This window comes from Pecten maximus, chromosome 4 (genome assembly GCF_902652985.1).
Source record: "Pecten maximus chromosome 4, xPecMax1.1, whole genome shotgun sequence".
NCBI lineage: Eukaryota > Metazoa > Mollusca > Bivalvia > Pectinida > Pectinidae > Pecten > Pecten maximus.
The window spans coordinates 3,148,461-3,165,315 of record NC_047018.1 but is presented as its reverse complement, the minus strand read 5'-3'; the positions used below and the strand labels follow the sequence as shown (position 1 = coordinate 3,165,315).

At 35.3% G+C, this 16,855-nt stretch overlaps 1 protein-coding gene across 1 annotated transcript in view; it reads left to right on the top strand.

The window, feature by feature from the left end:
* The window catches only part of LOC117324845, a 45,650-nt gene that overhangs the window by 403 nt on the left and 28,392 nt on the right, over positions 1-16,855 (top strand). Inside the window, exons 2-8 of the mRNA XM_033880674.1 lie at positions 1,075-1,271; positions 2,502-2,637; positions 3,020-3,201; positions 4,502-4,628; positions 8,497-8,644; positions 13,550-13,701; positions 16,207-16,342. Of these exons, the coding sequence (XP_033736565.1) occupies positions 1,075-1,271; positions 2,502-2,637; positions 3,020-3,201; positions 4,502-4,628; positions 8,497-8,644; positions 13,550-13,701; positions 16,207-16,342 (1,078 nt within the window). The remainder of the gene's footprint in view (positions 1-1,074; positions 1,272-2,501; positions 2,638-3,019; positions 3,202-4,501; positions 4,629-8,496; positions 8,645-13,549; positions 13,702-16,206; positions 16,343-16,855) is intronic.

Here is a 16,855-nt window from a genome sequence, read left to right as displayed (position 1 = left end):
TGATAACCTCACAAATTATTTGATGAAGATCTGATGAATTTTATAAGGCCCCTTATAAAATTCACCATTTTAGAAAAGTTTCATTAATATTAGATGTGATTGCAGTGGTTACAAATGAAGATAAATCTGTATTTTAGGCCTTAAGTTTAGACACGTACAGTTCACACCACTAAAGAAACCTGGCACTAGGATATAGAGCCAATTAAGACAACATGTAGACAATAATAATATGTGAAACTTTTCAAATTTTCTGGAACAGTTCTGAGATATGACAGATTGTTGGGGCATTACAACATGAAAGTGGCGTAGGAAGCGATAAATATTTGTAAATTTTCAAACAGAAAATGTTTTCTTGAAGACAATGATTTTTGCTTAACTTCATCACATCGATTCGATAAGTTGATGATAATTTGTGAGGTTGATTGATTTCATGAGCTAGAACAAGACAGATCGAAACACAACATGGATAAGAATGCGTGTTTTTAAAGTGAATATAGAGTATTACTAATTACCGACAGGTACGAATACACATTCTATTAGATTCGAAAATTAAAAACCTGTCAATTATTTAGGAAAAATAATAAGTTTTTAAAGAGAATACCTATTCTAGGTCAATTTTCCCTCTTTTTCGGAGGAGGAATTTTTTTTTACAGCCTTAAAAATGGAAAAAAAATTATACATTATAATATATGTGTTGGTGATCCGAAGATATAGATTTGAATTTCCTGTTATAGTTGTACCGAGAGAAATATATATATATTTGAAAAATATGTATCTCCATAGCTTTACATTGTAAATTAACTCGTATTCAATCCAGACATGCGGGTACAGTGACTTCATAGTATGACATATGTATATGGTAAATTTGATCTTATATCTATTTTTGACATGTTCATATCATCATCAATTGTCTTTATTATTTTCGGTCATGTATATTCATTTCATCATTTATGTTATACGGGAAAAACGGATTATAAGTTTTATACTTGTGTCTAAACCCATTTGTGTTTTGACAAATAAAATATGTTTAAATAAAAACATGTTATTTTTCACACCCCTTTTTTTTTTTAACAGATTATGAATCGGAGTCTGAAGACAGTATTAGCGGTTCCTCTCAGCAGGCTGACAACCGATCAAACTCCACCTCACCCGTCCCACCATGTGGGGTGCAACCTCTTTCATCTCTAGCTGCCCAAGTCACTGGGGAACATTATTCTTGCCAGTTTCTGGAAAATCATTATCCTCCTTTAGAAGAAACAATGATTAAAAAAGTAAAATACAACTATATAAACTACATGTAGTTCATGTTTTTGAAAGTCAAATGTATGAAGTATGAAAGATTACTGGCATGTTATATTTTACTTCATGCATGCATAATCTCTTTAATTTGGAAATTTGATCACCATCAATTAAATCATTGTTGATAAAAGTATACCAATTTATTGAAGGAATCAACTGCTTTCAGTTGGCAGTTATGGGATGATAATTATATTTTATACATGACTTCAGACATGACAAGCTTGTTGACCAAAGAAGACAAACAACTAAAACCATTGATTGAATTGAAATTGGCTGTTTATTTATTAAACGACAATTGAAATAAACTTGCAATACAAGTTGATATTCATAAAATCAACCATATGAATCAAACTTTGGTCCAAGGTGGGGATACAAAACCGCCACCTTAAACTATCAACTTAAGTTACAACAAAAATACTCCCAACAATCGCATGTGTGAAACCTTGGTTTAAAGGTAGAGTTACAAAAATTGACAACATGCAATTTCCAGAAAATTCCTTGACATAATCAAGTCAACATCAAATGTTCAAAATTGATAACAAGTAAAATAGTATAACAAAAGGAGGATGCTGGGGAGGAGGCGGGAACCGTAAAATGATGTAAACACATTCTAACTGGACAAAGGCTTAGTAATGAAGTGTGCTTGTGCTTCATGTTCAATTTGCCTTTGTCCAGTTGGCACCATCAGCCCACTGATCGAGCAAATCAATGCTTATATTTGCCACTTGCGATTTAGAAAAAAATACTAGTATTAATGGAATCAAATTTCCCCGCCAATTTTAACTAAATTTTAAAATAATTTATTATATTTCACAATTTCTCAGCTGTAAACCTATTAACAGATGTACCATGTTATTCCATGTAAAACAAAAACAGTGCGTATAAGGCAATAGAAAACCAGATAAGAATAATAAATATAATACAAATATATAATATATATAAACATGGGGATAATACATATTACACTTGTTATATTTAATTGTCTGCGCCAGAAGGTTTATTTTCCATTGTTTTATTTTGCCATGGCCACAGATGTGTCCTGGTTGGTAGGGTAATATATATATACACATGTATAGTAGCAATGCCATACATTGGTATATATTATTAAATCATGATCATCATAGGAAACAGTGGCAGCTTTATTTGATATTTAACTAAAATATGGTATCAGTGTTTCATGTTGTAAATTTTTGTCTTCCTAGGTTGCCTTTTGGGCATTTCCCCAGAGTGAGAGTCGGGTGGAGATCTATGGCAAACTAATGGATTACAAAAAGAATGGTTGGAGGGACGGGGAAACTCTGATAGAGGAAAACCGAATCATGGAAATCACACAAGTTGGTGAGTCAGTGAGTGCCTCAGTGAAACCCACAGTTATATTATGTTGAAGTTTCAGTCACTTATCAGACCCGAAAACTGTTTGGTAATTAGTGGAATAGAAATTGCTTGTAAACTGATCAACACACATGAAGCATTAATCAGGTAATAATATATAAACATACTATTTTTACTGCCTTGTGAAAACCCACTAATTATAATTATATTGTTTTTTAAGATTTGTGACATAATTTAGCAATCTAGAAATGAAAATATTGTGGTTTTGTAGTTATACACAGACTGCATCAGTATATCTTGTTTACTTGTAAATATAACAACAATTGGGAAGAAAAAAAAGGAATTTTATTCATAAGAAGATACAGTCCTCCTCTCTTCAAATGTCCAGGGTTTATGGTGTCAGCTATTTTATCCAAGACAAGCAACTCTGCTAAGGTGGAGGGTGCCAAAGTCACGCTGTCATTTGAGAAACAAAAGGTGACCTTGACGACCTGTAGCCTCTGCCCTCAGGATATCTGGTGTCAACACATTGTGGCTGTGGCAATATACAGGATACGCAACGCTGACAAGGTATGAACGAGATATGATAATATACAGGATACGTAACGCTGACAAGGTATGAACGAGATGTGATAATATACAGGATACGTAACACTGATGAGGTATGAACGATCGAGACATGATAATATACAGGATACGTAACACCAACAAGGTATGAACGAGATGTGATAATATACAGGATATGTAACACTGACAAGGTATGAACGTGATGTGATAATATACAGGATACATAACACTGACGAGGTATGAACGAGATGTGATAATATACAGGATACATAACACTGACGAGGTATGAACGAGATGTGATAATATACAGGATACATAACACTGACGAGGTATGAACGAGATATGATAATATACAGGATACGTAACACTGACAAGGTATGAACGAGATGTGATAATATACAGGATACATAACACTGACGAGGTATGAACGAGATATGATAATATACAGGATACGTAACGCTGACAAGGTATGAACCAGATGTGATAATATACAGGATACGTAACGCTGACAAGGTATGAACGAGACGTGATAATATACAGGATATGTAACGCTGACAAGGTATGAACGAGATGTGATAATATACAGGATACGTAACACTGATGAGGTATGAACGAGACGTGATAATATACAGGATACGTAACACTGACAAGGTATGAGCGAGACGTGATAATATACAGGATATGTAACACTGACGAGGTATGAACGAGATGTGATAATATACAGGATACGTAACACTGACGAGGTATGAACGAGATGTGATAATATACAGGATACGTAACACTGACAAGGTATGAACGAGATGTGATAATATACAGGATACGTAACGCTGACAAGGTATGAACGAGATGTGATAATATACAGGATACGTAACACTGACGAGGTATGAACGAGACATGATAATATACACGATACGTAACGCTCACAAGGTACGAACGAGATGTGATAATATACAGGATATGTAACGCTGACAAGGTATGGACGAGATGTGATAATATACAGGATATGTAACGCTGACAAGGTATGAACGAGACGTGATAATATACAGGATACGTAACACTGACAAGGTATGAACGAGACATATACGTATGTATAGATATCAGCGCCCTCTGGTGTTGTTTCTATTACATATACATATATATATATATCAGTGCCCTCTGGTGTTGTTTCTGTTTCATATACATATGTATAGATATCAGCGCCCTCTGGTGTTGTTTCTGTTTCATATACATATGTATAGATATCAGCGCCCTCTGGTGTTGCTCCTGTGACATATACATATTTCCATGGTGATATTATTTCTAGATCGCAGTACATGCACCTGTCGCAGAGGTACTGGGCACTCTCAACAGAGACCAGATGCAGAAGTTACTGCAGTATACCATCAGTGAGGACCCAGGTGGGGTAACTTGTCGTGTCTTCAAACACATAGGTAGGTCAAAAAGTTGTTTGTGTCAATGTTAAACATTTTACATCTCTAAAACTTTGTATTGATAGACAATTGTAAACTATATTGGTTGGGACACCTGTCTGGAAGTTGAGGGTGAAGCCAAAAATGTGTTTAGTGGTTGAGATAAAACAAATAAGACAGGTAAAACTTTACATCAAGTTCAAGTTCTTTATTAACTTTGAGTCTTCTGACTCATCAGTATCCTACACATACACAATATACAAATTTTACATAACATTGACAACATAAAAAAAAACATAAATTTGTGCTACTCCAACAATGTTAGAGGTTTTACACGGCGAGATATTTTTGACAGGCGCCGTCGCAGTCGGCAAAATCATATCCGATAGAAAAGAGCCGGACCAGCGGCCTCTTATGTTATAGGAGTAAAATTCGTGCCAGAGACAATATACTCGGAGAGCATAACTATGTTAAAGAAATTCTTTTGATATTTGCTGCTTTGATATATTTTGCCAATTTTTCTAATTCTTTGGTATTTTGTCCGTTAAAATAATTGTATCAATTTAAACATACTTGTTTTTTTAAAATAGTAACTTTTCAAATATTTCTTACGAATATCAGAATAACATGGGCATTTTAGAATAAAATGAAATTCATCCTCGACATCATTTAAATTACATACAGATCAAATTCTCAAATGTCGCTGGATATTTTGATAACGACCTTTTTCTACATTTAAATCATGAGCTGACAGACGAATTTTAGTAATTTCTTTTAAGTACCCTTTCCCTAATGGCTTTCTCAAATAACCCTGAATACCAAATTCATTGTTTAGACATGTATGAAAAAAAATCTGTTTGAAGATGTTCTAATTTGTTCTATACAATCCTGTCTGTAAATATCTAAAAGTATGTCTTTAGTTACAATGTAAGAAATATAATGTGTACCTGTTAAGTTGTCATTAAGAGACAAACATTGTCATGCTATCAGGAATTGCCTTGTCATAATTATATATGCTGCTAAGATTAGCCCATGGAAACAACAGAGACCTTCTCCCTAAAACTAATCGTACACATTTACAGTTAGGATTACAGCAGCTGTATCTGGAAATCAACAGTTGTTAAAGTGAGCAGTGTTCCAGGGATAATTTTTGGTTCTCAAGTCTTGAAATTCTCTCCTACTGACCAATCAATCTTAATACAATGTATATCATATTTGGTTAGAAGTGTGTTTGGTGACCTCTACTGACCTGACCCCAAAATGTCATATAAAAGTCAGAATTAAGGGTGATTGACCTGATCTCAAAAGTTATATAAAAGTCACGAGGGTGCTGGACCTGATTCCAAAATGTCATATAAAAGTCACGAGGGTACTGGACCTGATTCCAAAATGTCATATAAAAGTCAGAAGGGTGCTGGACCTGATTCCAAAATGTTATATAAAAGTCAGATAGGTGATGGACCTGATCCCAAAATGTCATATAAAAGTCAGAAGGGTGCTGGACCTGATTCCAAAATGTTATATAAAAGTCAGATAGGTTATGGACCTGATCCCAAAATGTTATATAAAAGTCAGAAGTGTGCTGGACTTAAACCCAAAATTTTATATAAAAGTCAGAGGGGTGCTGGACCTGATCCCAAAATGTTAACTAAAAGTCAGAAGTGTGCTGGACTTAAACCCAAAATGTTATATAAAAGTCAGAAGGGTGCGTGCTGGACCTGAACCCAAAATGTTATATAAAAGTCAAAAGGGTGCTGGACCTGATCCCAAAATGTTATATAAAAGTCAGAAGGGTGCTGGACCTGATTCCAAAATGTCATATAAAAGTCAGAAGGGTGATGAACCTGAACCCAAAATGTTATATAAAAGTCACGAGGGTGCTGGACCTGATTCCAAAATGTCATATAAAAGTCACGAGGGTACTGGACCTGATTCCAAAATGTCATATAAAAGTCAGAAGGGTGCTGGACCTGATTCCAAAATGTTATATAAAAGTCAGATACGTGATGGACCTGATCCTAAAATGTCATATAAAAGTCAGAAGGGTGCTGGACCTGATTCCAAAATGTTATATAAAAGTCAGATAGGTTATGGACCTGATTCCAAAATGTCATATAAAAGTCAGAAGGGTGCTGGACCTGATTCCAAAATGTTATATAAAAGTCAGAAGTGTGCTGGACTTAAACCCAAAATTTTATATAAAAGTCAGAGGGGTGCTGGACCTGAACCCAAAATGTTATATAAAAGTCAGAAGTGTGCTGGACTTAAACCCAAAATGTTATATAAAAGTCAGAAGGGTGCGTGCTGGACCTGAACCCAAAATGTTATATAAAAGTCAAAAGGGTGCTGGACCTGATCCCAAAATGTCATATAAAAGTCAGAAGGGTGCTGGACCTGATCCCAAAATGTCATATAAAAGTCAGAAGGGTGCTGGACCTTAACCCAAAATGTTATATAAAAGTCAGAAGGGTGCTGGACCTGATTCCAAAATGTCATATAAAAGTCAGAAGGGTGATGAACCTGAACCCAAAATGTTATATAAAAAAAGTCAGAAGGGTGCTGGACCTGATTCCAAAATGTTATATAAAAGTCAGAAGGGTACTGGACCTGATTCCAAAATGTCATATAAAAGTCAGAAGGGTGCTGGACCTGATTCCAAAATGTTATATAAAAGTCACAAGGGTACTGGACCTGATTCCAAAATGTCATATAAAAGTCAGAAGGGTACTGGACCTGATCCCAAAATGTTATATAAAAGTCAGAAGGATGCTGGACCTGAACCCAAAATGTTATATAAAAGTAAGAAGGGTGCTGGACCTGATCCCAAAATGTTATATAAAAGTCAGAAGGGTGCTGGACCTGATCCCAAAATGTTATATAAAAGTCAGAAGGGTGCTGGACCTGATCCCAAAATGTTATATAAAAGTCAGAAGGGTGCTGGACCTGAACCCAAAATGTCATATAAAAGTCAGAAGGGTGATGGACCTGATCCCAAAATGTCATATAAAAGTCAGAAGGGTGCTGGACCTGATCCCAAAATGTTATATAAAAGTCAGAAGGATGCTGGACCTGATCCCAAAATATTATATAAAAGTCAGAAGGATGCTGGACCTGATCCCAAAATGTTATATCAAAATCAGAAGGATGCTGGACCTGATCCCAAAATGTTATATAAAAATCAGAAGGGTGCTGGACCTGATCCAAACATGTTATATAAAAGTCAGAAGGGTGATGGACCTGATCCCAAAATGTCATATAAAAGTCAGAAGGGTGATGGACCTGATCCCAAAATGTCATATAAAAGTCAGAAGGGTGCCGGACCTGAACCCAAAATGTTATATAAAAGTCAGAAGGGTGATGGACCTGAACCCAAAATGTCATATAAAAGTCAGAAGGGTGATGGACCTGAACCCAAAATGTCATATAAAAGTCAGAAGGGTGATGGACCTGAACCCAAAATGTCATATAAAAGTCTGAAGGGTGATGGACCTGATCCCAAAATGTTATATAAAAGTCAGAAGGGTGATGGACCTGAACCCAAAATGTTATATAAAAGTCAGAAGGGTGATGGACCTGATCCCAAAATGTTATATAAAAGTCTGAAGGGTGAAGGACCTGATCCCAAAATGAGCATATGACATGTAAACATTTTCCATTTGATATAGTATCTTTACAGCCTGCACATAATGTATCATTGTTTTATGTGTTTTATATGTAGAAACCAGATACTGGTAAAAATTATGAAAACTTTGGTTGCACCCAAAGAAATAGGATTGATAAGTATGAATGATGATAACTAAACAAAATTGTCTTTTTTCAAAGTGTAACATATCTTCCCAAATATTCTGGGATTTTTTCACATGATTAAACAAAATTCTGCTTTTCTTAGACTCAATCAGGGACTCTAGATCAGAGGTCAACAAAACTCAGCTTGCACCTGATCCAACATTTGGTGTCTGCCCTGACCAGAAGTCCTGTATCGATTTGTCACTAGCACAGCTCAACCAGGACTTCAGAGATGATGTACAGAGAGTCAGGTATCCATATCATTATACACAGAGTCAGGTATCCATATCATTATACACAGGGAGAGGCAGGTATCCATATCATTATACACAGAGTCAGATATCCATATCATTATACACAGAGTCAGGTATTTATATCATTATACACACAGAGTCAGGTATCCATATCATTATACATGTACACACAGAGTCAGGTATCCATATCATTATACACAGAGTCAGATATCCATATCATTATACACAGAGTCAGGTATCCATATCATTATATACACAGAGTCAGGTATCCATATCATTATATACACACAGAGTCAGGTATCCATATCATTATATACACACAGAGTCAGGTATCCATATCATTATATACACACAGAGTCAGGTATCCATATCATTATACACAGAGAGTCAGGTATCCATATCATTATACACAGAGAGTCAGGTATCCATATCATTATACACACAGAGAGTCGGGTATCCATATCATTATACACACAGAGTCAGGTATCCATATCATTATACACAGGGAGTCAGGTATCCATATCATTATATACACAGAGTCAGGTATCCATATCATTATATACACAGAGAGTCAGTTATCCATATCATTCTACACACAGAGTCAGGTATCCATATCATTATATACACAGAGAGTCGGGTATCCATATCATTATACACACAGAGTCAGGTATCCATATCATTATACACAGAGAGTCAGGTATCCATATCATTATATACACTGAGAGTCAGGTATCCATATCATTATACACAGGGAGCCAGGTATCCATATCATTATACACAGGGAGCCAGGTATCCATATCATTATATACACAGAGTCAGGTATCCATATCATTATATACACAGAGAGTCAGGTATCCATATCATTATACACACAGAGTCAGGTATCCATATCATTATATACACACAGAGAGTCAGGTATCCATATCATTATATACACACAGAGTTAGGTAACCATATCATTATATACACAAAGAGCCAGGTATCCATATCATTATATACACAGAGTCAGGTATCCATATCATTATACACATAGAGAGTCAGGTATCCATATCATTTTACACACACAGAGAGTCAGGTATCCATATCATTATATACACACAGAGCCAGGTATCCATATCATTATACACACAGAGTCAGGTATCCATATCATTATATATACAGAGTCAGGTATCCATATCATTATATACACAGAGTCAGGTATCCATATCATTATATACACAGAGAGTCAGGTATCCATATCATTATACACACAGAGAGTTAGGTATCCGTATCATTATATACCTAGAGTCAGGTATCCATATCATTATATACACAGAGAGCCAGGTATCCATATCATTATATACACACTAAGCCAGGTATCCATATCATTATACACACAGAGTCAGGTATCCATATCATTATACACAGAGCCAGGTATCCATATCATTATACACACAGAGAGTCAGGTATCCATATCATTATACACACAGAGTCGGGTATCCATATCATTATACACACAGAGAGTCAGGTATCCATAACATTATATACACAGAGAGCCAGGTATCCATATCATTATATACACAGAGAGCCAGGTATCCATATCATTATACACAAAGAGAGTCCGGTATCCATATCATTATATACACACAGAGTCGGGTATCGACATCATTATACACACAGAGAGTCAGGTATCCATATCATTATACACAGAGAGTCAGGTATCCATATCATTATACACACACAGAGAGTCAGGTATCCATATCATTCTATACACACAGAGTCAGGTATCCATATCATTATAAACACACTGAGTCAGGTATCCATATCATTATATACACAGAGAGTCAGGTATCCATATCATTATACACACAGAGTCAGGTATCCATATCAATATACACAGGGAGAGTCAGGTATCCATATCATTATATACACAGAGTCAGGTATCCATATCATAATATACACAGAGAGTCAGGTATCCATATCATTATATACACACAGAGTCAGGTATCCATATCATTATATACACACAGAGTCAGGTATCCATATCATTATATACACAGAGAGTCAGGTATCCATATCATTATATACACAGAGAGTCAGGTATCCATATCATTATATACACAGAGAGTCAGGTATCCATATCATTATACACACAGAGTCAGGTATCCATATCATTATACACACAGAGAGCCAGGTATCCATATCATTATACACACAGAGAGTCAGGTATCCATATCATTATACACACAGAGTCAGGTATCCATATCATTATACACAGGGAGCCAGGTATCCATATCATTATACACACAGAGTCAGGTATCCATATCATTATATACACAGAGAGTCAGGTATCCATATCATTATATACACAGAGAGCCAGGTATCCATATCATTATACACACAGAGTCAGGTATCCATATCATTATATACACAGAGAGTCAGGTATCCATATCATTATACACACAGAGTCAGGTATCCATATCATTATATACACACAGAGAGTCAGGTATCCATATCATTATATACACACAGAGTTAGGTAACCATATCATTATATACACAAAGAGCCAGGTATCCATATCATTATATACACAGAGTCAGGTATCCATATCATTATACACATAGAGAGTCAGGTATCCATATCATTTTACACACACAGAGAGTCAGGTATCCATATCATTATATACACACAGAGTCAGGTATCCATATCATTATATACACAAAGAGCCAGGTATCCATATCATTATATACATAGAGTCAGGTATCCATATCATTATACACATAGAGAGTCAGGTATCCATATCATTTTACACACACAGAGAGTCAGGTATCCATATCATTATATACACACAGAGCCAGGTATCCATATCATTATATACACAGAGAGTCAGGTATCCATATCATTATACACACAGAGTCAGGTATCCATATCATTATACACACAGAGAGTCAGGTATCCATATCATTATATACACAGAGTCAGGTATCCATATCATTATATACACACAGAGTCAGGTATCCTTATCATTATATACACAGAGTCAGGTATCCATATCATTATATACACAGAGTCAGGTATCCATATCATTATATACACACAGAGTTAGGTATCCATATCATTATATACACACTGAGCCAGGTATCCATATCATTATATACACAGAGTCAGGTATCCATATCATTATATACACAGAGAGTCAGGTATCCATATCATTATACACAGAGAGTCAGGTATCCATATCATTATACACAGAGTCAGGTATCCATATCATTATATACACACAGAGTCAGGTATCCATATCATTATATATACACAGAGTCAGGTATCCATATCATTATACACACAGAGTCAGGTATCCATATCATTATATACACAGAGTCAAGTATCCATATCATTATACACACACACAAAGTCAGGTATCCATATCATTATATACACACTGAGCCAGGTATCCATATCATTATATACACAGAGTCAGGTATCCATATCATTATACACAGGGAGTCAGGTATCCATATCATTATACACACAGAGTCAGGTATCCATATCATTATACACAGGGAGCCAGGTATCCATATCATTATATACACAGAGAGCCAGGTATCCATATCATTATACACACAGAGTCAGGTATCCATATCATTATATACACAGAGAGTCAGGTATCCATATCATTATATACACACAGAGTCAGGTATCCATATCATTATATACACAGAGTCAGGTATCCATATCATTATATACACAGAGTCAGGTATCCATATCATTATATACACAGAGAGTCAGGTATCCATATCATTATACACACAGAGTTTGTTATAATAAAGATATGGCTGGTCATTTTGGATAGTGCAATATGTTGTGATTTGTAATTAGTTTTTGTTTTGTTTGTATACCAGAAGTCAAACTGTTAAAGTCATTGCTTATAATTTTAACTGAAACTAATTTGGATCCCTGCAAAGTTTGAATGAAAAATAAGAATTTATTGATTGTTCAGTCACAGGAAATTCCCTTACTATCATACACACCACATGTACAAACAACATAACACTTCCTCATAGATATTATAACCTTACAAGCACACAAAAAAGTACCTACCTTTAAAAAATACCTAATGTACATTATTAATACAACTGTAAAGTGTGACTGTACAATTCTCAATTCTATTCCTCTAAACAAAATAAAATAGTAAAGTTTGATTTGTACAATTTTCAACTCTATTCCTCCGAACAAAATCAACCAGTAAAGTTTGATTTGTACAATTCTCAATTCAATTCCCATAAACAAAATCAACCAATAAATTTTGATTTGTACAATTCTCAGCTTTATTCCTCTAAACAAAATATACCAGTAAATTTTGATTTGTACAATTCTCAATTCTATTGCTCCAAACAAAATCAAATATTAAATTTTGATTTGTACAATTCTCAGCTTTATTCCTCTAAACAAAATCTACCAATAAATTTTGATTTGTACAATTCTCAGCTTTATATCTCTAAACAAAATCAACCAGTAAAATTGTGACTTTGTGACTTGTACTATACCCCAATACTGACCAAACGATTATATAGCTGTAGGTGAATAGTATAATACAGACAGGATGTTAAAACCAATAATCCATTATCATGATTTTCCAATCGATCCTGAAAACTACTGAACAATAGTTTTACCAGAATATAACTAGTTTTCTTTCTCTGTACTCAACAACATACGGTACCCTGACAAATGTAAAAGTTTAACCAGACTGTGACGATAGTTTTCTTTCTCTGTAATCAACAACACACCGTACCCTGATAAATGTAAAAGTTTAACCAGACTGTGACGATAGTTTTCTTTCTCTGTACTCAACAACATACGGTACCCTGATAAATGTAAAAGTTTAACCAGACTGTGACTATAGTTTTCTTTCTCTGTACTCAACAGCATACGGTACCCTGACACATTAAACTTAGAAATGAAAGCAGATTCTATGATCTACCGCTATTTCGTCAAGAAGGTGTCAAAGCTTGTAAACAGTGATGAGGTCAGCTCTGCAGGAAGGGTGTTGATCAATATGGCCAACACAACACTGAACGGTAAAGTCTCAGCACTATTTCATATCATGACCTAACATAACTATAGTTTCACCTCAATCTAATTAAAATTAGACTTGTAATTTCCACTCCTCTACGATACTCTACGATACACTATAAGTATTGAAGTGTATCGTAGAGTATCGTAGAGGAGTGGAAATTACAAGTCTAGTGTATCGTAGAGTGTCGTAGAGGAGTGGAAATTACAAGTCTAGTGTATCGTAGAGTATCGTAGAGGAGTGGAAATTACAAGTCTAGTGTATCGTAGAGTGTCGTAGAGGAGTGGAAATTACAAGTCTAGTGTATCGTAGAGTATCGTAGAGGAGTGGAAATTACAAGTCTAGTGTATCGTAGAGTGTCGTAGAGGAGTGGAAATTACAAGTCTAGTGTATCGTAGAGTATCGTATGGAAATTACAAGTCTAGTGTATCGTAGAGTATCGTAGAGGAGTGGAAATTACAAGTCTAGTGTATCGTAGAGTATCGTAGAGGAGTGGAAATTACAAGTCTAGTGTATCGTAGAGTGTCGTAGAGGAGTGGAACTTACAAGTCTAGTGTATCGTAGAGTATCGTAGAGGAGTGGAAATTACAAGTCTAGTGTATCGTAGAGTGTCGTAGAGGAGTGGAAATTACAAGTCTAGTGTATCGTAGAGGAGTGGAAATTACAAGTCTAGTGTATCGTAGAGTGTCGTAGAGGAGTGGAAATTACAAGTCTAGTGTATCGTAGAGTGTCGTAGAGGAGTGGAAATTACAAGTCTAGTGTATCGTAGAGTGTCGTAGAGGAGTGGAAATTACAAGTCTAGTGTATCGTAGAGTATCGTAGAGGAGTGGAAATTACAAGTCTAGTGTATCGTAGAGTGTCGTAGAGGAGTGGAAATTACAAGTCTAGTGTATCGTAGAGTATCGTAGAGGAGTGGAAATTACAAGTCTAGTGTATCGTAGAGTGTCGTAGAGGAGTGGAAATTACAAGTCTAGTGTATCGTAGAGTATCGTATGGAAATTACAAGTCTAGTGTATCGTAGAGTGTCGTAGAGGAGTGGAAATTACAAGTCTAGTGTATCGTAGAGTGTCGTAGAGGAGTAGAAATTACAAGTCTAGTGTATCGTAGAGTGTCGTAGAGGAGTGGAAATTACAAGTCTAGTGTATCGTAGAGTATCGTAGAGGAGTGGAAATTACAAGTCTAGTGTATCGTAGAGTATCGTAGAGGAGTGGAAATTACAAGTCTAGTGTATCGTAGAGTGTCGTAGAGGAGTGGAAATTACAAGTCTAGTGTATCGTAGAGTATCGTAGAGGAGTGGAAATTACAAGTCTAGTGTATCGTAGAGTATAGTAGAGGAGTGGAAATTACAAGTCTAGTGTATCGTAGAGTGTCGTAGAGGAGTGGAAATTACAAGTCTAGTGTATCGTAGAGTATCGTATGGAAATTACAAGTCTAGTGTATCGTAGAGTGTCGTAGAGGAGTGGAAATTACAAGTCTAATTTTAATGAGATTGAGTTTCACCTGACCCTTATCTTATGATTGTATAAAAATGGTATACAATGATTTACAAAAGACCTACACATGGAGGATATTGAATGTTTGCCCGTTTAATATAACAAATATTTCACGAGTATGACAGAATATCGATATTCTGTCATACAAGTGAAATATATGTTATATTTAAAGGGAAACCATTCAATTTTCTTTTTATTGCATTTCATAAACTTATAAACAAAATTAAAAACATCGAAAAATTAATAGTGTCAAAAAATGCGGGAATCAGTAATGACGTCATCTCTTTGTGACGTTACTCCATGTCAGCTTGACGGTGCCATTTTGAAAGGACTGATCTGTGCAATTTAAGCATTTTCTACTGTTATCGGAGAATATATGCATGAATAGCTAACATTAAGTGAGTATTTAGTCAAAAACTAGTCAGACTGTTTCAGAAATACAGCAAATAACCAATTTTTCTATCTCCGCTTCGATTGGAAAAATCGGCAAGTTTCAACGAGGTGAATACAAAGGTCCGCTCTGATTGGTCAAAAACGGAAAACTTATATTTTCACTGCAAAATCTGCTCATCGCTGCAGTGAAAATACAAGTTTTATAAGTTTGTTAAATCTCTATATTTCACTGGCAAAAATGCAATAAAAGTATATATTACATTAAATAATTGGACAACCAAACATATTGTTCTAAATTTATTGGACAACCAAACCTATTGTTTTAGAGTGATTGGATAACCAAACCTATCATTTTAAAATGATTGGACTACCAAACCTATTGTTTTAGAGTGATTGGTTCTTTGTTCATGTAAAGCGGAATGAATTTAATTCACCAATTTTTTATTTGAATGGCTCCCATACTCATTCATTTTCACTGTAACTTCTGCATCTAGTTGTTATGATATCAAATTTACATTCATAATTAAATGAAATAAAAATATCTTTTAAGATCAATGCCAGTTAAAGATGTGTTTTCTTCTGTAATGTGATAAATAGTCCTAAATGCTTATTTGTGTGTACAGAAATCAGCACCCAGAGACCTTCAGCGTGTTTGAACAGACTGTTCCATGACATAGAGCGGCTCTTTACCTGTTTTATCCCCAGTTTTAAAGGGCAGATCAGGGAGGAACTGATCCAAACTGCCATTGATATTAACAGGTCTGTATATAAACCAAACACTTTTGTCATTTTATAAATTGATTAACACCTTACCACTTGTTTTACACCCATCAAATTTCATTGAACATATTATGATAACCCACCTGTGTCCATCCTTCTGTCCATTCTTTGGTCATTAATAATTGATTGAAGTTTTGCCGCAAGTTTCATCAGTGGTCAGTTAAATCAGATAATGTGTTATTGTCTCAAGTTTTGTCATGAATGTTCTTATCGGGCCTACCTATGATAATTTGAGGATAGGAGGCCTACCTATGGTAATTTGAGGATAAGAGACCTACCTATGATAATTTGAGGATAAGAGGCCTACCTATGGTAATTTGAGGATAAGAGACCTACCTATGATAATTTGAGGATAAGAGGCCTACCTATGATAATTTGAGGATAAGAGACCTACCTATGATAATTTGAGGATAAGAGGCCTACCTATGATAATTTGAGGACAAGAGGCCTACCTATGATAATTTGAGGATAAGAGGCCTACCTATGATAATT